At 34.1% G+C, this 27,818-nt stretch overlaps 2 protein-coding genes and 1 non-coding gene across 3 annotated transcripts; 1 reads left to right on the top strand and 2 right to left on the bottom strand.

Annotated features, from left to right (window-relative positions):
• Positions 1 to 846: 846 nt before the first annotated feature.
• On the bottom strand, positions 847 to 920 carry TRNAT-AGU (transfer RNA threonine (anticodon AGU)). Its single transcript has one exon. It is a non-coding gene; the product is annotated as a tRNA-Thr (tRNA).
• Positions 921 to 6,906: 5,986 nt separating this feature from the next.
• On the top strand, positions 6,907 to 10,423 carry LOC131150763 (protein DEHYDRATION-INDUCED 19 homolog 4-like). Its single transcript, XM_058101698.1, has 5 exons — positions 6,907 to 7,188; positions 7,289 to 7,434; positions 8,250 to 8,327; positions 9,048 to 9,310; positions 10,025 to 10,423. The coding sequence occupies exons 1-5, from the start codon at positions 7,116 to 7,118 to the stop codon at positions 10,131 to 10,133; spliced, it is 669 nt and encodes a 222-aa protein (XP_057957681.1). The 5' UTR covers positions 6,907 to 7,115; the 3' UTR covers positions 10,134 to 10,423.
• An 8,083-nt stretch (positions 10,424 to 18,506) lies between these two features.
• On the bottom strand, positions 18,507 to 24,401 carry LOC131150762 (uncharacterized). The gene is made up of 6 exons (XM_058101697.1): positions 23,453 to 24,401; positions 22,889 to 23,100; positions 19,846 to 20,119; positions 19,667 to 19,752; positions 19,477 to 19,568; positions 18,507 to 19,388 (listed from the first exon to the last, which is right to left on the bottom strand). Exons 1-6 carry the CDS (start codon positions 23,744 to 23,746, stop codon positions 19,132 to 19,134), a joined length of 1,215 nt encoding a protein of 404 aa, XP_057957680.1. The 5' UTR covers positions 23,747 to 24,401; the 3' UTR covers positions 18,507 to 19,131.
• Between the last annotated feature and the right edge of the window lie 3,417 nt (positions 24,402 to 27,818).

The raw sequence follows: 27,818 nt of genomic DNA, 5'->3' as shown, positions 1-27,818 counted from the left end.
ACTTTATTTTGTAAAAGTACTTATCAAAAGTTATAACCTTATGTTTAGAGGAATTTTAAATTTAGATTTGTATTGATTTGGATGAGATGCAATATAAGATTGGAATTAATTTTTTTTCAAATTTGCCAAATCCAAATTCAGTGCTTTCAAAAGTAGCATAAATGTTTTGTTTTCCTAGAGAGAGAGAGAGACAAGTGTTTTTTTAAGCGTTGTCAAACTAAATCAATACTGGCACTGAGTATGGAAGTAGGAATTTTGCATATTAAATTTAGATTTGAATAGATTTGAACAAATTTTAATATCATTTTACATTACAACTTATTCGAAATTTAATACAAACTCAAATACAAGATAGAGAGGATAAAATTCATTTGGACACATAGAGACACACCCAAACACAAAAGATAAAAAATAGCAAAAATGTCCATCAATGCATGCCAATTAATAGTGGTGAAAGTTGTTCACTTTCTGCAATTCTTAATTATATAAATAAATGAATTAAAAATTAGAATAAAAGACATTGACCTCTTTGAGATTTGGTAAAAAGATATTGACCTCTTTCTAGATTTTAAAATTTTTAGAGATCATAATTGATGTTTCAAAAATGTCGTAAACTTTTCCTGAAATTTGATAAAAAATTCATCTTTACAAAATATATTAAGAGATTTGTGTGGGCGCGCGCGCGTTTTAATCTCAAAAGAAATTGCTGAATATATATAAAGTAAAGGTGTTTTTAGCTTACCAAAAAAGGAAAGTGATGAAACAAAAAGCTAAAAAGGGGGAACGGAAAGTGCCACCCCTAACTTTTCTAACATAAAGTGGAATGGGAATTGCAAAAAAGTGACTTGCTTTCGTTGAGAGTCGAACTCAAGACCTCCCGCTTACTAAACGGGTGCTCTAACCAACTGAGCTACGAAAGCTGTTTGTTTGAAAATTATGTATTTTCTTTACTATTTGACTATCTTTATTAATGTCTCTATCTGGAACATTGTCCTTGCCCCCACTTCCCCATCTTCCGCCTTTCGATGACTTATACAAGAAGCCTACTTCATTTATTTTGGTCCAGTTGGACATGTGGACTTGCGCGCTTGACGTGCACAACTTGCAGCCTCTAGCTCACACCATTTACTTCATAGTTATTTATAACCTCTATTACTTCAAATAAATAAATAAATAAATATATATATATATATATATATATATATATAGTAGTTGTAAATTTTAAGATGGGCCGAAAAAATTCAGATCATATATTATTTATAAGTATTTATCATCTCTTTTTCCTTTTTTTTTTTTTTGATTTTATATTATATATTATTTATGTTTAGGTATCGATATGGATTGTTCATCCCATTTCTTTGTCAATGTGTCTATAGAACGAGACTGTTTCAAGTATATCTATCTTGGAAATGATGTTTGTCGATATCATCCGCATAAAGAGGCAATGTCATCTTTAAGATAACGATTAATCCAAAATCTATGTTCCTAAATACAATCTTAATTACTTCCTTTGCACATTGTCAATTTTTTTTTTCTTTGAATCCATTTTCACTTAAACGTATATACATTTTTGGAAGATGACCCATGCGTAAGCTCCAATGTACTAAATTGATGTCAATTTTACTTTTTATTAGTTCTAGAAAAACATGAAGAGAGGGGACAATAATATGAAAAAAAAAAAAAAAGAATTTTTAATTTTGGCTATAAAAATGTGATAAAAAATAAAATATAATATAAGTCAGTGATTAAAATTTATTTTTATCATCAACATTTTACTCTTCTATTACAAAAAAATAAAAATAAAATTTACTTTTAATAGTATATGCTATATGTAAAAATATAGAAAAAAAATGGTTCTTATTTTCTTCTCTCTTAAACAAAATTCTTATTTCAAATGGAGCCAAAAGATTTTTCTTCTACCTTCCATTTATCTATGATAAGTATAATAGATTTTTAAGAATATTTATATTAGTTCTATTCATGTAAGAGAAGGTAATGCTTAATCAATAAAAATACTATTTTTTGATAGTATCTGACGCCCTTTGAACACTTGACTAATTTATTAGGATAATGAGTTCGTATGAAAAGTCATAATCCCAAGACTTGAATCTTGATTATTTAACCGGGGGAATAAAATTTTTATTCCAAACCGATCCTAAGGGTGAAAAAAAAAGAGAGAAAAAAAACAGGCACAAAACAAGAAATGAAATGCGGCTTCCAAAAAGTTAAACACGTGAAGGATGAAGCTGGTGCACGAGCTAGAAAATTATTATTAAAAAGGTAAGAAAAGATTCCAATATCTTTATTTGAATGTTTTGAGCAGCCTCAAACTTAACAAAGTACATGAATGGATTGCATGATTAAGATTTTTTTTTTTTTTTGCAAACAACTTCATTTCACCAGCTCATGAGATTGCAAGTGGGCAAGAGGAGAGATTGGAAGGACTAGCAGGGGCCTACTTTTACCTTCCATTTTCTTCTTGTTACCTGAATTTGTGATGTTCATGACCCCTAACGTATACTATCTATTTTATTTTATTTTTTTCATCTAAAGATGCAAGTTACATAGAGACATAATTAGGGCAGCAAAATGGTTTAATGGGTCGGGTTCGAACATATTGTAAACGAGTAGGGGTTAAACAGGTTTGGATTTAGATTGACCTGTTTATTAATGTATGACTAATATAAACTAAAATTTATTTGTTTAATAAACAGATCATAAACAAGTGATCCGTTTAAAAATATAATTTGTTTATTTTTAAATTTTTTTAAACATTTCAGGTAAGTGATCAAGGCAGTACAACAAGTGCCAAAAACAATTCAGCAATGCCCAGAGAGAGAGAGAGCTCACCAAGTAAGGATTGATTCATAGATTGATGGCAGTAAGGATCGAATAAGCAAGGATCGATTCACGGGATTGATGACAGCAAGGATCAAAGAAGCAACAAGCAAAGATCAATTCACAGATCGATCAATTCACAGATCGATGGTAGCAAGGATCGATTTACAGATCAATCAATTTGCAAATCAAGATGGCAACAAGGATCAATGAAGTGGCGTTTCGGTGACTCAGCCACAACCTTTGCGGCAGGCTCCAGAGACTCTATAGATCATAAGTGAGTGGAGAGAGATAGATGACGGTCGTCAGCCAATCGCACTGCAAGTGTGCAACCTAGAAGGCCAGAACGGAGAATCCCAGCCGCTTGCTACTTCGAACTTTCGTTTATTGTTTCACACTTTCACAGTTTTAGCCTCAGGGTAAGCATAACAGGGTTTCTGGGTTAATGAGTTATATATATATCAAGTTAGGTACTTGATCCAACCCATCCAACCTTTTTATTAAACAGGTTGAGTTCGAGTTGATCCATTTATAAACAAGTCACTTTATGTTAAATCCAAACCCAATTTAAACGGGTTGGTTATGGGTCACATGTTGGGTTGCGACCTGTTTTGTTAGTCCTGGAAATATTGAATCTTACATCAAATACTCTTTTTCATTTTTCAACAACATTTAAATTCAAAATTCTTGGTATAAAAAATTTAAACTCTCTTTGGCTTCAAAACCTTTTAATGTATTTTTTATTTGCATTAATGATTCAATTTTTTTTTCTTAAGCATCACATTTGTACCCTAAAAATGATTTTGTTTAAATAAAATAAAAAAAGCTAGCATCAACGAGTCCACTCTCTCTTTTGATTTTCACCATACCTGCACTTTGTTCCATTCATAAATAATGTTTCAAGACAACTTTACAAAAGCGTCCCCATTCTTCTACTTAATTAAATTAATTAATAGGGGTGTTCCTGGAATTGCTCAACACGTGTCACCCGTCCAACTCGACTCGAATTGCCTGGCGAAGTTTCAAAACTTCGAAATGAGAGGTAGATTAGAATTTTATAAAAGTGGAACGAATGGAAATAAATATTGTTCCATAATATAGATTCCAACTAAATTGAATTTAAAGCAACAAAGTCAAAAATACAAATAGAAAGAAGAGAAGGTTATATGTTCCATTTTATTGTTGTCGTCCTAACTTCTTAAGGACTCAGTAATCTAAAGAAATTGTTTAAAAATTTTTAATTTATTTATTTTGAGTCAATAGAGACTTGACTTGTTCTTTGTGTTTAGAGCAATATTATATAAAATTTTGTTAAAATTTATCTAAATCTATTCAAAATCCATGCTTTCAAATATAACATAGTTCTTTCAATTGAGTTTGCCAAACTTACTTTCAAGTCGAATGAGTTTATGTAGATATAGTAGTGATAGGGGTGAGCATTCGGTCAGTTCGTCGAATTCGGTTAATTAACTGAATTAATCAAAAAATTTTGGTTAAAAAATCTAATTAACCAAACTAACTGAAATTCCCTATTTGACTGAACTCAAAACTAACTGAATCGAATTTTGCTTAAATCAGTTAACCAATTTTAATCGATTTACTATATATATATATATATATATATATATATATATATATATATAGAGTTTTAATATATATAAAATATAAATAAGATATATAAAATTTTAATACATATAATATATAAAAAATAAATAAAATTTTAGTATATGTATATAATATATAAAATATTATAATATATATATAATTATTTAGTATTAGTTTATAATATTTGATTAATTTGGTTAACCAAATTAACCGAACCCAAAAATTGAATTGAAAATCAAAAATCAAAATTCAACGAAAATAAAAACCAAACCAACCGAATTTACTCGGTTAATTCGATTTTAACCGAATTATGCTCACTCTTAAAAACTTATACCCTCAATTTTTTTTTTTTTACCAAATATAAGCGGAATTTTGTGTTTGTTCACATCTAATATAGCCAGACTTCTAGTTGGATCTTTTCTCAAATCAATTTAATTGAAATGGATAGAAATTAGAGTCTTAACCCTACTCATCTCAACCATTGTATAAAATAATTTAATAAAAATTGAAGGCATGTTTGGAGTGTGATAAAAAAAAAACAACCAATGTCCAAAGGATACACTAATTCATGTATAGTATGAGTTAAATAATTATAATTTACATATTTTCAGACCAGCCCAAACCTAGATGGATAAGACCAAGTCTAAGCCTCTGTTTGGAATGTCTTTCTAAAAAAATGATTTAAGTAAAAAAGTACTTAAAACGAGTACTTATGTTGATTAGTATTATTTGGCTTGCAACTAAATAAATATTTGTTTCATGATTACCATTTCAGAATCATTATTTTTTTCGAATAAATTTAAGTACTTTTTTGATAGATAATATGGAACTATTTCTTGATCCTTATAAATACTTATCATTGTAAAGAAGGGATGACAAACTCGTAACGTTTAACACTGTTGTAGCCGAAAATTGAACAATTTTCACAAATCGATCCTTGATCACAACCACTTGAAAAGAGACAAATAAAAGTGGTTTGGAGGACCTAGGGTGTACTCGGGGGACCTCTCCAATGCCTAAGTAAGGGATGGGCTTGAGAGGTTTTTAGGCAACAGACAACTTTTTCGCAGTATAGAAGTTTTAATCTTCTTTGTCCTTCTCCATTCTTCTTGCGTCCATCACCTCCTCCATTGACTCGAATGCCTCTCATCCTCCTTATCAAATAATTACATCTTATTAATTCAAAATGTAAACACATGACACTGTTAATCGCCACAACAAAGTTAACGAGAGAATATTAAACTTTTATGTTTAATTACTATGTTATTCTCAATTAACAGTATTATTAATTACTTTAATTATTGAATTGTTATTGCATTAATTTTTCAATGTATAATTAATGTCAATTTTACAAAAAATTAATATTTGAAATTTTCATTAAAAATTTTAATTAATGTGTTAATTATACAATTTTTAAAGTGCACTAGTATGTTAATTAGAAAAAAATGAAATGTCAAGTAACATAAATATCAATTAAATAGTTAATTATAACATAATTAAAATATTCATTAAACGAATTAATAAAAATTTCATTTTATTAACATAATTGAATAATCAAATGTCATTATATTATAATCTTGAGAATCTTTAATACTTAAAATTAAAAGTACTTTGAAAGAAAAATAATAAATTGTTTATCGATTGCAATTACATTTATTAAAATATATTAATATAATGAATTTACCCTAGTTCTTAAATAATCTTTATTTAAATTCTTTAACTCAATTCAACATATATATACATATTTATTTGGATAGTATTTGAAAGCATATATTTCAAATCTTGAATATATTAATATAATGAATTTACCCTAGCTCTTAAATAATATTTATTTAAATTCTTTAACTCAATTCAACATATATACATATTTATTTGTGTAGTATTTGAAAGCATATATTTCAAATATTGAATTCAAATTAAATGAAATTCTATTTAATTTAATTTTTAATTTTTAAAATTTGCACTGCCCAGATTTATTTGAAATTCGTTTTATTAGAAAAAGACAAGGTGACGAATAAATGTAAATATTTACCTAAAATTTTATTACGATTAAAATTTTAAACAGTAAATTCTTTTAAAAAATTCATAAAATTTTACTTACCGTTCATATCTTTATAACTTAAAATCTAAACCAAGAGGCATATTTGAACCCATCTTGCTGCGAGCGGAGTCATTGCCGACTTGACCCGTCTTGTTGGAAGAGTGACAAGGTGACGCGAGATGCCACGTGTCTGCACCATCACCGTCCAATCCACGCGGGAGGGTCAATTAGGTCACCGTCCCGTGATGCAATCGCTCCTCTTTATTTCCCCTCACAATAAATAAAATAAATAAATTACAGGGCCCAAACTAGTCACAAGTCACTAGCAGTCAGGTTGTTAGTGGCATTTCCGTTATTCAACGCGGTCTCGCGCCCATTTCCATAAAGCTCCGACTATAAATATTCTGGGCTGCTGCCTTCTTCCGCGAAGGTGGGTGGAGAGTTCCTCTTCTTTCTTTCTCTTCTTCTTCTTCTTCAGCACCTTTCCTCTTCCATCTTTCCTAGGGTTTTGTTTGTACCTACTAATTTTGTATGAAGTTGTTGTAAGATTCTCAGTATCTGTATCTAAGTTCAATTCTGCAGCTCAATTCGTGAGTTTCCAAATCAAAACAGAGAATTAATCATTTAATTCATGGACGCTGCCGCCGGTGACTCGTGGAGTGCTCGTCTCTCGACCGCTACAAGGCGCCACCAGCCTCGATCCGGTCAGTTTGAGCTTCGATTTCTTGAGTCTCTGTTTCTTAGTGCTTCATTTGCGGTAATTTGGGTTTTGATCGTTGTGTTTGTTTGAGCTTTGATTTGCAGATCCGTTCCTGGGAGTGGAAGAATTCTTCGATGGAGACGAAGAGTCGCGGCCGGAGTATCTCTGCCCGTTCTGTGCCGAGGACTTCGATATCGTCGGCCTGTGCTGCCACATCGATGAAGAGCATCCGGTTGAAGCCAGGAATGGGGTACTTCATGATTTTATTATTGTTCTTTTATTTGTCATCACCTTGAGCTGTTGTATTTTTCTTGTTATATGGTAATCCTGAGTGGGAATGTAGTTGAAGCTGAGAACATCGTACTGCAAATTTACTGCTATTTTCACTTCTCAGCACTTTTAGATGTTTTGATTTGCTTATTGTTTTTTATGTCCTTGCGGGAATCTAGGATGTTTTGGAGCAGTTCTCTTTTATCAAATTCAGTCCATTTTCTTATGTTTAATTCCATTATTTTTGCGTTTTATTGTGTGCTTATTGGGTTTTTCATTTTGGTGAAGCGTGTAAAAGGGGATGTTTTTAATTTGCTGCGCATCTACATAGAGAGGTTGCATGAATGTGTCTCTATTAGTTTACATGTATTGAGTGCTGTGTAGGATTATTTGCTCTTTTGTGGTCGGGTTGCATAGAATACCTCGTAGCTGTTTTAATGACCTGCATTGCTCATAGGTGCTTCGGTTGGCTTATTGCTTGCTGGCTTGAAAAAATAAAATCTTTGCATACAATAAATAATTCTGTAGTACTCTATGAACTCTGACTAAATGAATTACCTTGGTCATCCACACAGCGACAAACCATTCAACAAATCATTTGCATTTAGAAATTTTAAATTGAAAACAAGAATAACATTGCACCAATAACATAATTGGCCTTTCCAAATCAATATCTAGTAGTATAACCACCATTGCTGAAGGGTTTGTTTATTTGGGTGCTTGCCTTTTTTAAAGTTACTTGAGTAATCTGTTTGCTCTCAGCACTAATATTGCTTATTTTGTTTGTCTTTTCAGGTATGCCCTGTCTGTGCAAGAAGAGTGGGGATGGATATGGTTGGGCATATTACCACGCAACATGGAAACTTTTTTAAAATATCCTTTCAGAATCAAGCTGGCTGTGATTGTGTTTAGCCTTTGGAGTGTTTTGGTTTCATTAGGATCTAGTTTGATTTGTAGGTTGCTTGTTATGCATGCATGGACACATGATATAATTTCACATCTATTTTGTGTGTGCATTGACCGTTGCTTTTCTGGATGAGATATTTTGCTTTCTGACTGACTACCAAAATCCTGAGGTTAGGTGAATATAATTCTTAGGTGCTAGATAGTCAAAATGTGCCCTAGATCTAAAGGAAATGGTTGGCAAATGCCGAGTGGATTTGCGCCGTGCATCTATGAGGCTTGTTCTGATTTCTTTGAAGAGTTAATCATTGTGCATCTCTGGGGGCTGAATGATGTATTGTGGCCAGGTTTGTTCCATTAGGATTGCTTTAGGTTCTTAGGCATTTCTAGTGTTTGTGAATCCCAGGAATAGAGTACATATAAAGTTTTGTCATATTTGCTTGTTACTGCAACTCGTATTTTGTGTTCAATATCCATGACAATCTAATAATCTGCCAACTTGAAAGACAGTATACAGGTGAGTGTGTCCTGCATATTTGCTTTCTTTAAATCCCTTTTCTTAAAAGTTTGGTGAGGAGTTTTATTTTTTCAAATGCTGTCAAGCTTCTGGCTCCATTTGCCGCTGTTTAATGAATGTTGATTGTGTGGGTGTGTTGATGAGCTGAAAAATTTTCCTTAACTGAGGGTTACGTACAGCGCAAGAGAAGGTTCCGTAAGGTTGGATCTAATTCGACATTTTCAATATTGAGAAAAGAGCTGCGTGAAGGAAATCTACCATCCTTTCTTGGAGGGCCATCTCGAATGGTCTCATCCTCCAATACAGAACCTGATCCATTGTTGTCATCATTTATATTCAACCCCCGCATGGTTGGTGAACCTGTAAGTTCACAACCTCATTCTACAGTTGAGCCCACATTGGTAAAGGAAAGCTCAGAGGATGAATTCTTAGAAAGGTATGAAGTCAGATATTCTTGGAGGACATAAAAGTCTAGCATTCTTCTTTATTTTTTCTATGCTTGTTTCTCTATATGGTATCTGTGAAATTATGAGTATTACTTGGAGCAACAGAGTGCATTCAAAATTAAAATAAACAATTCATGGGGCCAGATCTTTGCCATGACTTTATTAGGCAATATTGTTCTTCTTTAAAACACGTGGGTGGGTACTGGTGTGATTTTTACAATATCAGAAGCTACATTCAGTCCTATTATCAGGATTAGTGACTGAACGTTAGAAGCTTGTTCCTCTACTTCTCTGCCTGCGTGCGTGCGTGTGTGTGTTGTGTTTTATGCTGTTCTGTTTTTTAGCTATCAACAAGTTGTATGTTTCAAAGAATAAGAATGAAGTGAACTTCACAGATTAGAAGTTATATATTCTATAATTTAAAACCTTTGAATGGTCCAATATCTACGAAGTTGGAAGCAGGTGTAGGTGTATGTGTATGTGAGTGTGCGTGCCTTAAGTTCACAGAATCACAAGGCAGCATTTCTGTATCCCTGAAAGTTGTGTATACTACCCGGCGGTGACTTGAGCCATCGTCGCCTTAATGTGCCTGGACTATTCTGTCCTGGCCGTCTCCCTATTTGTCAAAATTAGGAATGGTGATCTTATTTGCTAATCAGCCTTATTTTGATTTTAACCTTTTTTTTTTGGCTTCTTGTGAACAGAAAAGGGCAGCAGGGAGTGGTGACAGACAAGGAGCAGGAAGAGAAGGCGCGGAGGTGCGAGTTTGTGGGAGGGCTGATGCTGTCGACCATTCTTGATGATGGATTATGAAGCAGGAATTGAGAGATGAGAGAAGTTTGACCATGTGAGGGAGGATTTTACCCTATATATAATGTATGTATTTGTAGCAGTGATGGAGAGAGAAGTTCAAAAGAGAGGAGGAAAAATTGTGTAGCTGTTGAATGTTACAGTGGGAGGGAGGGAAATAGATAGCAGATAGCAGCGGCTAGGCCCAGAGTGTTGTCTTTATGGGATTCCTCCCCCGCCACACCCCCACCCCTATTGTACTTGTAAGTTACCCTTGCATAATCATAATGGAAAGATGGAAGAACTTTGCTTTATTTTTTCCCCCACTTCATTCTACTTTCTCACTATTTTTTCTTCCAACATTTTTTTTAAAAGAATAAAGTGAGACAAATGGCTTTTTGTGCGCAGGTGGTGAGGAAAAGCCCTTGTGTTTTTTTTCTGGTGGGAAGTAGAGTTGTATCACTGTCATTTGTCATCAACTCCCAGTGGTTTCCCCCATCAGCCATCACCTTTGGTCCACCACTGCTTCCACCGCCACCATCCCTTTACTCCCCTTTAGCTATGTAACCCGGCCCCCCTGCCCCTCCTAACCCCCTCTACCACCAAACCCTATTTCTCACTTAAGAGTGGGAGACATCGACTTCTCAGCAAAAAGCCCTTTTTTATGTTTGGGTGAGGATTCTAATACTACACACATGTCTTCACATTTATTTTTGAGGCACCATACCCCTTTCACCAATTGGTTGTCCAAGTAGTGAAGTACGATTTTCATAAATGGACTATTTGTCCTTGAAACACATGGGAAAATTATTCCAAGGTATAAGCTATCATATCGTTGGGATGAATATCTACTCATTATTAAGTGTTTTAGAGAAAATAAAACTAAATGATATTTTAGAAAAATAATTGATTACTTGACAGTAGATTGATGGAAACAGTGTTAACACCTTGCACTATAAAAATATAGAGAAATTTAAAAATTTTAGGAGCTTGTTTAGCTGTTGAAATATTTTTTTATTTTTCACTTTTTTAGTGTTTCAACAAAATTATAAAAAAATTTAGCTCATTTTTAATTTTTCAAGATTTGCAATAAGAAAGTGGAATAAATAGTATTAGCCTTGTAAATAGTTTTAAATATTTTATTTCTCCATTTTGAAATAAGTACAAGAAAGGACAATTTGTTTTTCAATTTTCTAATATATATATATTAGGGAATATTTCATATTCAAGATTTAGACTTGGATTTGGATCTATGTTGATTTTGAAGAAACTTAATGCATAACTCAAATTAAAGTTGAAGATTTACATTTCATGGTCCCTATTTAAAGTTAAAAATCAGAAATCTCAATAAATAAATAAATAAAATTTTCAACTATATTTTGCAAATTTAATAAATTTGAAGAAAAGGTGATATTTTTGTAATATAAAAAAAAAATAAAAATACAATTATTTTTACAGCCAAATAGTATTATTATTATTTATTCTATAAAGTGTTGTAAACTTGAAAAAATAGATTTTTTAATAATTTTTTGAATAAATAAAATAAAAAATAAAAAATATTTTCCATGACTAAGTCCTAAAAAACTTCAGAAGTTGTCTGTTTTTATTTACTAAACTTTAAAGAAGATCAGTGCCTACTTAATTAAAGCAAATAAAGAAAAAAAATAAAAAAATATGACAATAAACTATGAAGATTATTTAATTATCACTCAAATATATAAGCCTATAATCCAATTCTAGACTTCTTGTGAACAATCATAATGGAAATTATGAATAATTTTCATAATTTTGATAAGATACAACAATAACCAAAATAAATTAAACCTCAAGTTCCATTAAATGGAATCGATTATATGAATTCAGTTTTATCAAATTACACGATTTTGGACAAGTTTGGTCATGTTGTTTATGGTAGCTCTTATACTTTGAAGTTTTATAAACAAGGAAAGAAAGAAAAATATAAGAACGGCTACACAGCAAGGACTCGTCAACGAGTGCCCCGACGAGAAAATACCAAAAGCAGGAAAAGTTCAAAGATTTAGACTCGTCGATGAAAGTCTATTCTCATCGACGAGTGGTCTTCTTGGTCTTGTCGATGAGCAGTTTGGCGCTACGAGCAGATTTTTTGAAATTTAAATTTGGACGTTATGATAGTTGGTCATTTGGAGGGAAACCTCCGAGTAACTTTCATATATTGTATTTCTGAGTGTATTTTCTTAGAGAGATCATTGTAAAAACTTGTGTATTGTAGTGTTTCACATTGTAATGAATATTGAATGCCATTTGCTTTCATTATTGTGTTATTAATTGTCGTTGTTCATTCATAAATTGGTGTTATTTGAGAATTGGTGGTTCACTTGTTGTAAGATCTTCCGTTGTTTGTGTGTCCTATAACCGAATTTTACAACAAATTAGTATTAGAGCGATTGTTGTCATGGCATCGGGGTTGTGTTTAGCAAGATTTGACATTGTCAAATTCGATGGAACCAGAAACTTTGGTTTATGGTAGAGAAGAGTGAAGGACATTCTTGTGCAACAATGAATGGTTAAGACTCTACTTGATAATCAACCAGAAGGAATGAATGAGGCAACATGGGGAGATTTGAAAGCAAAAGCTGCGTCAACAATACGCTTGTATTTGGTCGACTAAGTTCTTTATCGGGTGATGGAGGAGGATTCTCCAGCAGCTATCTGGCAAAAGTTAGAAAGCCAGTACATATCTAAATCCCTTAATAACAAACTTTTTCTCAAACAACGTTTATATTGACTTAAGATAGTTGAAGGATCAAGTTTGAATCAATACATCAATGTCTTTAATCAAATCATAAGTGATTTGATGAGAGTTAATGTTAAGTTTGATGAGGATGATAAGGCTTTGATGCTGTTAAATTTTCTGCTCTCGACTCATACCTACGAAAATCTTATGACCACTCTTACGTGGGGAAAAAAGACTCTTATCTAGAATAAGTAACAAGTGTCTTGTTAAATTTTCATCGAAGGTTGAAGATATGTGATGAAGAAGGACTTGTGGTAAAGGGTAGTAATGAGTAAGACAAAGGAAAGTTTAAGAATAGGTCTAGTCAGAAATCTTGACATCAATCCAAGAAGAAGAAGAAAATTCGGTATTATAAATGTCATAAAAAGGGGTATGTGAAACCGGAGTATCCAGATTGAAAGAAGGGAAATGCTGAAAAGCATGAGGGGATTTCAAAATCTGTGAATGTCGTTCAAGAAGAAGATTCAGCGGATGATAATGTTCTATCAGTTTCAGCGGAGTCGGATAATCTAACGGACTTTTGGATACTTGACTCGACATATTCTTATCACATGACTCCGAACAAGGGGTGGTTCAGCACTTACAGGTTAATGAATTCTGGATCAGTTCTTATGGGTAATGATGCGTCTTGCAAGATCGTTAGCATAGGAAGTGTAAAGATCAAGATGTTTGATGGTGCTGTAGGAACATTGTGTAATGTAAGACATATACCTGAGTTGAGAAATAGTTTGATATCTTTTGGCACTTTAGATTGTAATGACTTCAATTACAAGTCTAAAGGTGGAGTCTTGAAGGTATGGAAAGGTAATCTGACTGTAATGAAAGGGCAGAAACTGGATGAGAATATTTACACGTTGCAGGGAACTACCGTTATAGGTGGAATTGCAGCTGTGGATGCTGAATTAGATGAGACCATCTTGTGGCATATGCGTCTTGGGCATATGGGGGAACACGACATAAAGGAACTACACAAGAGGAAATTCTTGAAGGGTTTGAAATCATGTCAGCTGGAATTTTGAAAGATATGTGTTCTTGGAAAACAGAATAAGGCAAAGTTTAAACCAGCTATTCACAAGATAAAGGGTATTCTTGACTATGTACATTTAAATGTTTGAGGTCCAATTAGAGTTGCATCAAAGGGTGGACATGTGTAGTATGTGAGTTTCATTGATGATTACTCACGGAAAGTCTGGGTTTACTTCATGCGTCACAAATCAGATACGTTTGCCAGGTTTAAGATTTGGAAGGCTGAAGTGGAGAACTAAATGGAGAGGAGAATCAAATGTTTGAGGTCAGATAATGGGACCAAGTACGCTGATTCTCGGTTTATAGAGTTTTATGCGGAGCAAGGCATCAAGAGATATTTTACATTTTTTCGGACACCTCAACAAAATGGTGTGGTAGAACGGATGAACCGGACTATTGTTGATAGGACTTGATGTCTTAGATTGAATGCAGGGTTACGAAGAATTTATGGGCCAAGACAGATAGTATGACTTGTTTTTTGCTAAATAGATCACCAAGAGCGTCACCAAAGGGTAAAGTGGCGGAAGAGGTATAGACGGGAAATGCAGTAGACTATTCCGAATTGAAAGTATTTGGGTGTCTAACCTATGTCCACGTGTCTAGTGAGGAGAGGTCTAAGCTTGACCCGAAGTCTCGTTGTTGCATCTTTTTGGGGTATCCAATGGGTGTAAAGGGGTACAAGTTATGTAACCCAGTGGCAAACAAGGTGGTGATCAGTAGGGATGTAGTCTTTGATGAGAAGGCTATGGTGAAGCGTACTCAAGAATGTGATGAACAGAAATAGGAGCCAAAAAGCTGGGGTAGTGATGAATATATCGTGCAGGTGGAGTTGGAAGCTCAAGGCAATGGAAATGATCATGGTCCTATGGTTGCAGGGAGCTCTAACTTGGAAATCCAGAAAGTTGACAATATTTCGTTAAGAAGATCCAGATGCACTATTCGGCCTCCGTCAAGGTATGGGTTTGAAGAGTTAGTGTCTTATGTTTTTCTTACTAGTTGCAATGATCCAACTACATTTCAAAAGGCAGTGCACAACCATGAGAAAGATAGATAGATGGGAGCAATAATTGAGGATATGAAGTCACTACGTAAAAATCAAACTTGTGAGTTGGTGGAGCTTCCAGATGGGAAAAGACCGATAGGCTGCAAATGGGTTTATAGGAAGAATGAGACAATATCAGAAAAGGAAGGTGAGAAATTCAAGACACGGTTGGTGGCAAAAAGGTACTCACAAAAGAAGGGGATAAACTATGATAAGATCTTTTCTCCATTGGTCCGACATACTTCTATTAGAGTTGTGTTGGGATTAGTAACCTATTATGATATTCATTTGGAACAAATGGATGTGAAAACAACATTTCTTCACGGTGACTTGGAGGAACAAATTTACATGGTATAGTCTGAGGGATTCATTGTATCGGAAAAAGAAAAATTTTGTTTGCAGGTTGAAGAAATCTCTTTATGGGCTGAAACAGTCTGTAAGACAATGATATCAATGTTTTGATTCTCACATGATCAAGATTAGTTACAAACGATGTGAGTATGACTGCTGCGCATATGTAAACAAACTTGATGATGACTCACTTATTTTCTTGTTATTGTATGTCGATGATATGTTGATAGCTACAAGAAATTTAATTGAGGTGAATCAGTAAAAGGACTTGTTGAATAAGGAATTTGACATGAAGGATCTTGATTCAGCTAAGAAAATACTTGAAATGAATATTCATCGTGACAGAACTGCAGGGAGGTTATGGTTATCTCAGGGCGGTTATGTATAGAAGGTGTTGGAGAGGTTTAGCATGACTGATGCAAGACCGATATGTAACCTCGAGTGAAGCATTTCAAGTTGTCTACTACAAATTGTCCAAGTACGGATGAAGAAATCTGGGACATGTCAAAGGTCCCCTATGCTAGTGCTGTAGGGAGTTTAACGTATGTCATGACGTGTACGAGGCCAGATTTGGCTCATGTGGTAAGCGTGGTAAGTTAGTTTCTTTCTAATCCAGAAACAACATTGGGAAGCTGTAAAATGAATACTTAAATACTTGCAGGGTATATCAGATTATGATATCATGTTCGGCAAGTAACAGAATTGTCCTTCAGTTATGGGATTTGTAGATGCAGATTATGTTGCAGATATGGATGACATAAGATCTACAACGGGTTATGTCTTTACCTTTGTAGGAGGACCGATATGTTGGAGATCTATGGTATAGTCTCTGGTAGCATTGTCCATGACTGAGGCAAAATATATGACAATTGTTGAAGCTGCAAAGGATTATGCCTTACCGGTTTAGTTAGAAAGCTGGAGTTACAGCAAGATGGAGTGATGTTGCGTTGTGATAGTCAAAGTACCATTTACTTGGCAAAGAATCGGATTTATCATGCTAGAACCAAGCGCAATGATGTGAGGTTTCACAGGGTTTGGGAATTGATTGCTTCGGGTGAACTTATGTTGGAGAAGGTTCACACTTCTAAAAATGCAGCAGATATTCTAACTAAATTAATTACTTCTAAAAAATTCAAGCATTGCTTGGACTTACTTTATATCTCCAAGTGATAGAAGAGAGACAAACCCAACCTAGCATTTTCAAGTTCAAGGTGGGGCAGTTCATATGTTTTTCAGGATTCTCCTAAGGGGCGTATAATCGCCAAGGTGAAGATTGTTGTTTATGGTGACTCTTTGAAGTTTCATAAACAAGGAAAGGAAAAAAAGTATAAGAAGGGCTGCACAGTAAGGACTTGTTGACAAGTGCCTTATCCTCGTCGACGAGAAAATACTGAGCAGAAAAAGTTCAGAGATTTGGACTCGTCGACAAAAGTCTATTCTCGTTGATGAATGGTCTTCTTGATCTCGTCAATGAGCAATTCTGGGCTGCGAGTAGATTTTTTGAAATTTGAATTTGGACATTATGGTAGTTGGGCATTTGAAGGGAAACCTCCGAGTAACTTTCATATATTGTATTTTTGAGTGTATTTGCTTAGAGAGATCATTGTAAAAACTTGTGTATTGTAGTGTTTCACATTGTGATGAATATTGAATGCCATTTATTTTCATTCTTGTGTTACTTATTGTTGTTGTTCATTCATAAATTGGTGTTATTTGAGAATTGGTGGTTCACTTGTTGTAAGATCTTCCACTGGTCGTGTGTCCTATACCTGAGTTTTACAACAGGCTTACAGTTTAATGCATTAAGTTATATTTATTGTATGAACAAATTAATTATAATAAATTAGTTTTAATTAGTTATACAAAATTAAGAAGTTTTTTCAAATAAATGGAGACTAAAGCATATCCATGCAGTAATAAAAAATAGTAACAGATTAAATAAAATAAAAATTTACACAAGGAAATCTGGAAAGTGTGAAAAAAAAAAATCAACTTTAACCTTTATATATTGATGGTCATTAGAGTACGATTATTAGAAGTGTTAAATAAGTGTCTCAACGGAACGTAGTTAAAATCATTATTGTATTTCTAAATGAAATGGTTCATTAAAAGAACATAAATAAAAGAGTAAGAACAATATATAAAAGATGTATAGTGACCAATTAGAAACATTATTAGTGAATCTAGAAAGATTAAAAATATGTCAAAGCAAAAGAAATTGCTTGAGCCTCCACTTTTTCATCCCCAACCCCACACTACTTAGCATTACTCTTTCTTTCAATCCTCATAATTTACCTTCTCACACAGCCATTTTTATTTTATTATTGTAACCTTTTTGGACTAGTTGGGTTGAATTTTGATAATAAAAAAAACCTTTCTTATCAATTCCATCAATTATTTGATAATTATTAGTCCCATTGGTGCCGACACCGATCCAACACTCAATATCCCTAATTGATAATTCTCCGATCAAAATATTTTCTATTTAGATTTTTCTCTATCATCTTCTCCTAGAGAAATTTTGAAAGGGATAGTCCCCAGCATATCAAACAATTCATTAAAAATGGTGTTCTTTATCATAGCTTTTTCTTTTGAATTACTTATTATTATTTTTCTTTTGTTTTTATGAAGACAAATAAAAAATTCAAATTTCTCTCCTATTTACCGAGGAACCGAAGAACACTATATTTATTCCTTTTTCTTAAGATAAATTATATAATTCCTAAAGTTTGACAAGATTCTATATTTTACTTAAATAATGTACAACTTCGACTTGGCATCATCCATCGGACCACATGTTACGCATTATTGCAATATGAAAAATGTTTCTTTTGCCCTAGTAACTATACCCAATAAGAGATTTATCTCATATCAATAAACAATAATTCTTTTTATAAGATTCAATTCGACGTCTATACAAAATTAAAAAGTGTCATTTTACAAAATGCAACCAAATACTAAACATATTTGAATCTAAAGCAATTCATATGTTGCAATTACCATTCATACAAAACTCAATACCACAACTTAAAGTTTAAAGGACAATATGCGACAAATAATGCATATAATGAACTACGTAATTAACCCATACCCTAACTATAATTATTCTATGGGCTTAAGATCTTACCATTTTAATCAAAACACATCACTTATGAAACTCCCCATAAAGCAAAAATCAGGAAACTTAACATCCGAACATAAGTGAAACAAAAAAGCCCAAAAGATTTAACATTATCATACTTTAGTAAATGTTTGAAGCTTTTCAACAAGATAATGTGCAAAAGCATCAGGGAATCAATGATAACTGACTCCTATATCAACAGTTTCACAAATAATATACACTTATTCAAGTTATTTTTTCTTCTTTTCGTCATCATCTAACCTTCGAAAGAGTATCTTCAGGCCATAAACTGCCTCCCATGCTTATCCCAACATCATATAACATGATGATTCTTATGGGTGGGATATCAGAAAGCCTCACCGGGTGCCTCAGAAACATTACATTCACACCTACACATCGTTTGATAACACCACAAAAATAAAACCACCATACATACTCATCGATTATCACCATTGCCAAGGCAATGGCCGCTGCTATCCTGCCTAGCAAACAAAACTTTCCCCAAAACATCCACAACCACAGTTTTGAAGTACACTTTCTTAAACAGGGGCATAATTACCGAAAAGCAATATGCTACACAGCATGATATACCAGAGTCCCGCTTCACTTGGTGGGGGAGGGGGGGTTAGGGCTTCTTTTAATGGATAAAAAACATCAATTTCCCTGCATTTTCCAAGAGTAGATTGCATGCATTCAAGGGGAATCCTCACCTTTGGTAAGGGCTATGGGAGATGAAGAACCTGTAGTCTGGGTGATTAACTTGTGAGTGCCTGAGAAAGTTGTCAGCAGCTTGCAGGAGAGAATTAGCTATCTGACATTCTTCAACTCCATTAGGATGCCAAACAGAAGCTTTGAACTTATAGGAAGCAAGCCCAAAGATGGGCAGCGACAGCTTGAACGAGTCAGCATCAGGAACCTCCCTAGCATTTGAACCAGGAAAATGCAGCCAATTGACACTTGTACCTATCCCACATAAGCCAAAAACATTAAAATCTACACACACTGGATGTGAGAGAGAGAGAGACAGAGAGAGAGAGAGAGAGATGTTTACTTGCAAAGGGTGTGGACAATGAATGGTAGGTAAGGAAGCAAGCATCCAGATTTTGTAATGTTGGACCTGTTGGTATCCTATAGATGGGATACCTTTAAGAATGCACGCAGCAATAATCTTAGATACAAAAAACTACAGTTGTACTACACCACCGAAGAAAAATCTTTTGGTCACTGGAGAAAAAACATACCAAGCTACAGAAATCCAACTTGAAGGCAATAGATCACAGCTCCAGAATGTCCTAAGATCAGGGAATCGAGAAGCAAGAACTGAAATCTGTTGGGGCAAGGCAATGCATGAGCATCATCACAGAGGAAACATTTACAAGTTCAAGACATCATATTATATCACAGGAGATGATGGGATTACCTTATCAGCCAAAGGTTCCCGACTATATGGCGGATCTTGCTCAAAGTATTCAAACACAAGCAGACCAGCATGCTCGCTTTTATCTCTTGAGAAATTCGTGACGGGTTTATTTCTTAAAGAGAGTCTTCTCAAGCTCTGGATATTCGCATCTGTAAGGTCCTGGTTCCAAGTTCCTGGAGCAACATTATGGGGTCCTTTTCCAGTTTCGAAGTCACTGCTGCCGTCACTACTTGACTCCCTGGATGATTCAGTATCACTATCCTCACCAGCCCTCCTGTAGCAATACAGAAGCAAAAAACATGTCATGCAAATAGTAAATTTATGACTCATAGGGTAAAGTCTCTGTATGAGCAACTGTCATGAAGGCTAAACTAGTTCTAGCAAGTGATGGTAGACAAATAAATCACATTCTAGTTCAAGTCATATCCTCAAATACAATTAAACAGATTTGATCCCAATACCTGCACTTCCTAACTGCCAGATATAGGAAGGCAAATGTTGAGGGCACGAACTAAAACACAAATTAATCTTCTGGAACATGTAAACACAAATTACCTCCAAAAACAGCAGGCTCACAAAATAAGTTGTGCTGCCCAGAAATGTATAAAGCATGTGCCTGTTGATACTTAAAGAATATTGCAAAAAAGAAATGGGAATTACTATTATGCTAAAGGATCAGAAGCATACATACACTCAAGGGGCATTTTCTTTAAATTAGCCCATCATGATTTTCCTCACCACGTGGAGTGGAGTAATTCTATTATGTTAGAAAACTTATTTTCCTATAAGGAGTTATTATAGCATCCACAACTGCAAATCTCAAGAAATCTACAACTACAAGCATTCCTCCAACTTCCATTATGGGGAAGCATAGTTCCAAAATAAGAACGCAGCTCAACCTCCAGTTTGCAGAATATACTGGGTAACTCAATGTAGTTTTTTCCCTCCCGAAATATAGCTGAACTTGATGCATAATGGTGTCTGGAATTGCTGTTGAGAAAAAAAAAAACCTCGACTTCCTGAGAAAAGCACTCAATATAGGCTAGATGACTCAAGTGAATTCAAGCAAAGCTCAAAGCAGGTTTTTTTTTTTTTTAAATATTTTTCTTTAATTTTTGGTAGGAGGGTGAGCATTAAGGGCCCTTAACCAAGTATCTTTTCTCTATTATTAAAGCATGAGTTTGCTGTTATAAGAAACTACGCACTGGCAACTTCCAGTGCTTGTTATCCTCCCTGACATGAGATGTCCCACAAACATTTATCCATATTTTTCCAAAATGGTGGGACAACCTGTTCATCAAATCCTATTTGAAATGCATCTGCTCTTGCTTATATTAACAGTGTTTCTATACTTCAATTCATTTATTGAAATGGATTTTAATTAAATTTCTTCACTAGTGGTCAAGATAATTGCAAGAACCAATAGTATTTTTCACTGAACTTTGCAGAGGTACTCAGTGGGTGTGTTCCACCCATGTCATGTTGGTGATTTAAATAGGTTGAACTTGAATCTTGAAAACTTTTTGATGCTTTAGCATTTTCTCTTGATTCCATATGTTAATTTCATGCATTCTCATCAGAAAAAATGGTGCTGAGAATATCCTTTGTGTATTTGTAAGTATTGAAAAATACATAAAACTGAAAAAAAAAAAAAAAAAAACTTCCAAAATTAGGTAAAGGGAGGTCCACAGTGCACAAAGCACTGGATCCTCGGCCAGTTACCAGGCAGAAGCCAAGGGGAGATGATTGCCCAATACAAGACTGCCAAGTGCACAACACACTGGGCCCCTCGAGACATAAGCAAAAAGGTCAACCTGCCTCCCTCTAGCGTTCAATCAACTTGTTTGGTAATTGCCATTTTTCAGCATTTAACGCTAGTAGGTGGTCAACCAAGGAATGAATTTACAACTCAGTGATTCCAATGGGCAAAAGTAACCTAGTTTCACCACCAAGCCTATAAAATAAATCCCCAGAGCCTCAAGAAACATCTTTTGTTATCTCGAGTAAATCACCAAACTACAAATCTTTTCTACCCTCCAACTTACAAAAACTCAAATAGTTTTTTTTTGGATTAAAAACAGTATCCCAAACATTTTTGCCCAGATTAATCTGTTGCCTACGCCAGCCATGCCCACAGCCAACACACAGGAAGTAAATCACAGATGTGCAGCGCGAGGAGAGCAGCAGGAATCAAACCCGGACCACTGGGGTTATAAGGTTCGCCCTTACCACCCAGCCATATGCCCGGGGGCATTTCAAAAACTTAATAGTTGCTTGTATAAAAGGTATCCACATGCCACCATGGGCCGCAGATCAGGGTTGTTCTCTAGCAATCATTTAGTCCATATTCACTTACATAGTCACTTAGATGATGATGATGACGACAATAATAATAATAATAATAAATTTAGAGTCTAATCCATTTTTTTTATTTTAAAAAAGCTGCATAAAACTTGCAACAGTCAATAAACAATCCAATTGGGCTTTAAAAGAATCTGTAACAAGAATTATCCTTGCATTCTTTCATTAAAATGCAGCATTTTCAAGAAAAATTAATTGGCACAGAGTCGGCAGTCAAAAGGAAACCAAGAAGTATCTAAGTAACACAAAAACATAACTTCTGTTCAAATCCCAATGGTTGCACACTTCTTTTTCTTCTCCCCCCCCCCCCCCCCCAAACACACACAAGGGAAAAAGATACTTCATCAGTGCAGCATGAGGAAAGTCATGCCTTCTATAGATTTCTTTCCTATTTATCTTGGTGCCTCAAGGAAGAAGAAGAAACATTCATCATGCTTTCAAATATTTAAAGTTGAACTCTTTTTTCTTCAAATACACTTTCAGGCAATTGATCAGGATAATCACAAGGAGGTCAATGATAAGCCACAAAGCCATGGGTGATACAAATATTTTACAAAGCACTTAATTTTGAAACTCAAACAAACTAAACAAACAAGAACAATCAAAATCAAGCAATGAGAAGAAACCAAATCAACCAGAGCCACGCACAGGGCATTGAACTGAAGGACGAATTTTAACTCACCTTCCTTTCGAGGGAGGCCTCGATGGATCAATATAAAGCTGAATACCAGACAAGTAGGGGACATAGTACTGCACAACAGAGTCCTTCCCGTCCAACAAAAGAGGCACACCAGCTCCATATGCACTCCACTCCTTGAATGACTCCCATAGATCTCCAAGCACAAAGTATGGATGAAACTCCTTTTCATGACTTCTCCAACTCCTCGTGCAACTCTAAATTCCCAAGTGCCACAAAAAAGTTAAAAACCAAAATCATAATCATTATAAAATAGAATTAATCACATCTTTCAAAATAAATCTCAAGTTTTGTCCTTCAATTACTCTGTCATAGAACTAAAATTTTTCTCATCATTCCAATATTTTTTGGAGTTGCGAGGCGAGGAATCAAAGACAAATCAACATAAAAAGAAAATTAACAATTCTCAAGTTTGGCCTGCCAACACAACATCAACAATTCTCATTTTCTTTCCATTTCCAAGTTCCCTCAGCAACCAAACAGAAACACGAACACAAGAAGCAAGAAAGTGAGAAAGAAAGAAACCCTAATTCCCGTCTCCAGTAGTACCTTAGGGAAGTACTGAGCCGCAACCACCGGAGTCGTGTACTCCAAGAACCGATCCAAATTGGAAGCGCCCGTGGGCCCCGCAGAAGATGTCAAGGACGACGAGGATGAACAGTTGTCGGGCCCCGTACTGGTCTCCGACTCACCCGACCCTGAGCCCATAACCGAACCCATACCCGTTTGCTTCTGAAGGTTACGCTGCTGCAACATCTGGTGGTGCCTCCGCACGGCCGGCGGGCTGTAGAACCGGTCTCCGCTCCGATTGCGAGCCACGGAAACCCCACCGGAACCCGACATTGCTGGAATCGCAAGGATTTCGCCGAACCAGAGAAGAGCACTCGCCGGCGACAATTGCCCAGAAAAGGGAAAAAAAATTTCGGTGTGCGAGGAGTCTGTACAGTTCAAATTTCAACGGTTCTAATCAGTTCCATGTTCTGGGTCAGTAGAGTGCGGTTAAGAGTTCCAGTTTCTTCTGCGAGACAAGGGCCGGCTAACAGAAGCTATAGAGACGACGAAGGAAGAAGAAGAAGAGTCTGAGAGAAGAAAGAGAGCAAAGGGAAAACGATGAAACACGGACACGTTTTATTGCCTCTCTGGCTTTCTGTATGTATGTATGCGTGTGACCTATTTCGAGTTGAGGGTCTTTTTCGCCCTTCCATGCTTGTATGTAGTTACGATATTGCCCTTCTCTATCTCCAAAATGACAATCATGTTCACCTGGGAAATCAGATTCCTGCGTATGGGAAAAAAATTGAAGGTGTTTGGGGTAGAAATTACAAGGAAAAGAAAAAGGAAAGAGGGCGAGGGGGTGCCAAGTGGCTGAGGCTAGGGTTGGGTCAGGGTTTATAGTGGAGTGAGGAAAGGGAGTAGGTAGGGATTTTGAAGAGGGGGAGTGGAATGGAAATGGTGTCAAATTTGGCGGTACGCTGGCGAAGATGAAGATGAGGAGTACAGATCAGAAACTGATCTCATTCATTTGTATTTTGACTCTTCTCTACAATTCTGTTCATGTACCAGCCCAATAGTCCAGTCTAGCACTCCTTTAAAAAAAATTTTCCCAAACAAAGAAGAAAAGAAGGAAAGAAAGAAAGAAAGAAAGAAAGAAAGAAAGAAGGATTTCGGTCATTTGGGAATGTAGTTTTCTTTTTCTTTTTTCTTTTTTTCTTTTTGGTCGGAGAAAATTACAAAACACACCTTCAAATTTTTTACTCCACCCCCATGTTCCAAACTTCTGTTCTTGTGTTGACTTACATCCAAAAAGTATACATTCATTTTTGTCTCGTTTATTAATTTATTTATTTCCCTCTCTCACCAAGTGTCAAGTGTCGAAATGGCGGTCTCCTTCTCCGTGTAATGAGTGGATAATGGTGCCCCATTGTCATCTGTCGCATACAAATTAACCAGGTTTCTCTATGATGAAGGTAGCAAGTTGTGGTCCGATTTAGTCTGGTTAGATACATGGTGTCTTAGAGAGGATTAAATGCCCCAAAAACATGATGTAGGACTAGATACAATGGCTAACACGTACACAGGGAATATTCGATTTTAACGGTAACAAAGATGAGGGCAGTGTACTAGCAATTAATTGCAAATTAGGGTTTTGTTTGAGCTTTTTCAATGATAGATTTGGTTCCACTATGTTTGACTCGGGAGACAAATTAGCGCTGATAATCAATATTGGGCAGTAAATATTATAAAAAGAGTTGTTGAAATTTGTGCTCGTAACATGCCAACATCCTAATAATTGGTGAATGGAATGATCGTCCATGTCATGCCAACATTCGGGTAGTAATTAGTTTTATGAATGAATTGAACTCTAACTACAATTTCAAGGTTATATTCAATTTGCACAATATAATATATAATAATTATTGCAAACTGATTTTTAAGGTCATTATCTTTCCCCCCTATTAATTAAAAGCTTATACCGGGCTTGAATTGCATAACAGAAAGTAGTCCATCTCTCATCCCTCCCACTATTGGAACCCGAGACGTCCAACAAAAATGTCTCAAGTTTTGACCACTATAATGTCTCTAAAAAAACAATTTCATATTATTCTAACTAATATTATACCATGGATAAGAAACAACTTTTCCAAATCTGATTATTTTTATCTTATGAAATGTCAGTTTTTATAGGACCAACTCTCGCATATTTATTTACCTAAAAATTAACGAGATGTTAAAATATTATTTTTACAGACTATTTGATTCTTACACAATTGTTTTCTTTCTTTTTTCTTTCTTTTTTGTATTCCTATCATTTTTTTGACAAATTAAATATAGCAGGTGACCAAATTGACGGCACAGTTTTTTTTTTCATTTTGTTTATTCAATTGATAATAACTATAGCTATCTTTTTTTTTTTTTTTTTGAAAATAATATTTGTTACTTTAATAATAGAGATGTTAATAGGAATAATGAGAGCAAACTATAAAAATATTTAAACTTTTAAAATTAAAATTATTTTATTAAATTAATTATTTATTGGCCGTTCATAAATTTTATAACTAAACAATAACTCGTAATTTGTAATATTGAGTGCATTTTAAAATAAAAAAAAAAATTTAACCTTGCATTTGGAGCGAAATTTTTAAGTCTTGTATTTAAATAAAAAAAATTAAATTATATTAATTTTTCTCCAAATTCATAAAAAAAAAAAATCATGCTACCGAATACATAGTAATTAAAAACATTATTGCTTTAATTAAAATAGCAAGGTTTATAATTGGTATTCTTAATTACCACAAAAACAAAGGCGTTAATGTTTTAATTTGGGGATAAAGTAACGGTCAAAATGTTTGAAAATAAGTGGCAAGGTTAAGTATTGAGTTTAAATAAGAACAATTTGTCGTCAATTAAGGTTGTAGAATAATAAAAGTTTCAAAGCATATTCCCATCATATTCTCATCAATCAGTGGTTTCTTTTTTTAAAAAGTCATATTCCAATTTATATGCGGTGGCCTGTTCTAGTATGTTCTTCAATGATATTTTAGGAGAGTACCCCTCAATTGCTATCACACTATGCTTTAAAAAAATAAAATAAAATAATAAAAAACTATGCCTAATTAATCGATCACCAAAACTGTTTGTTTGGTTCGGCGAAATAGCTATTCATTAGAATAAGATATAATATAATTTAAATTTTAGGAATCAAAGGGAATAATTATTCCTTATATATTTTTAATTATTTCATTCAGTATGTAATAAGAAACGAATAGACATTCCCATGATGAAATTTGGGATAATTATTCCTTATCTAGTCTTTATTATGGACTCAAAAAATATTTCACATTATTATTTGTCTTATAGTAACAACATATTTTTTATGTTATAAACATTTCATTCATTCATATAGCATAAATGGGAGAATAACGAATATTTCTAAATTTTACTATATGAAATGTATGCGCTCATTATCATTTTTCACGTTAAATGTAACAAGATAAACTTTTACAAAAGTATTCTCTTGCAAATTATTATATTTTTAATACAATTTTAAGTTTCGTGCACACTTTTTATTCTTCGAACTAGACGTAATGTAACGTAGTTTTCTTTTTTTAGAATTTTAAATTTAAATTTGTATGAATTTGGATAAAATAAAATTCAATACAAAGTTGTATTGATGGAGTTTTTTCTAGATATACTCAAGTCTAAGTTCAATGCTTGAAATTAATGCTTCCATACACAAACTAAGGGATAATGGCATCTATTCGACAAAGTGACGACATATATTGACATTATTAAAAGTAATAATTTCATTAAACAATGCATCTAATCTTTATCTCAAGAGATAATGATACTTATTTTGCTTACACTTAGTGTTATTTTTCACTAAAAAATTATTCACTAGACCTATGTTTGAGAGCTTATTTTCTATTTGGTCTTGTAGAATGGAATTTACATTATAAGGAATCGAGAGACAAATGTAATTAAGACAAAAATATAATCACTTCTAGAATGTAATTTTGTGTTTGGTTAGTAATGGAGCTACAAACGAATCAAACCACTTAAACCTTGACTTCATAAGAGCTTATTCAGACTCGTTCACTATATAATCGAGTTATTCTCAAGCCTAATTTTATAGCACCTTTCAACTCGTGAACAACTCAATTATAAGCTCGATTTGAGTTCATTTCATTAATTTGAATTATAATCATCAAGGGATGGTTTAATAAGGTTGAATTAAACTTGATAATCTGTAGTCGGGTTAAAAATAAGAGTTTATACAGAGGATCATTTAGTTTAAACTTCATAACTTGGATTTAGTGATAAAACTAATACTTAAGGCAATTAGACTTGATATATTGTAATCAAATTAAAAGTACGTGTCTGTCCATTATAGATTTTCTTTCCATTTATAGCTATG

Source organism: Malania oleifera, chromosome 3 (assembly GCF_029873635.1).
Source record: "Malania oleifera isolate guangnan ecotype guangnan chromosome 3, ASM2987363v1, whole genome shotgun sequence".
NCBI lineage: Eukaryota > Viridiplantae > Streptophyta > Magnoliopsida > Santalales > Ximeniaceae > Malania > Malania oleifera.
This window is presented reverse-complemented; position numbering and strand designations above follow the sequence as displayed.

Coding starts and splice junctions, on each gene's coding strand:
- LOC131150762 (XM_058101697.1), bottom strand. CDS start 23,746: ATGTCGGGTTCCGGTGGGGTTTCCGTGGCTCGCAATCGGAGCGGAGAC. Junction 19,569..19,666: donor AGTTGGATTTCTGTAGCTTG/GTATGTTTTTTC, acceptor GCATTCTTAAAG/GTATCCCATCTATAGGATAC. Junction 19,389..19,476: donor ATTGTCCACACCCTTTGCAA/GTAAACATCTCT, acceptor TATGTGGGATAG/GTACAAGTGTCAATTGGCTG.
- LOC131150763 (XM_058101698.1), top strand. CDS start 7,116: ATGGACGCTGCCGCCGGTGACTCGTGGAGTGCTCGTCTCTCGACCGCT. Junction 7,435..8,249: donor CGGTTGAAGCCAGGAATGGG/GTACTTCATGAT, acceptor TTGTCTTTTCAG/GTATGCCCTGTCTGTGCAAG. Junction 8,328..9,047: donor AACATGGAAACTTTTTTAAA/ATATCCTTTCAG, acceptor ACTGAGGGTTAC/GTACAGCGCAAGAGAAGGTT.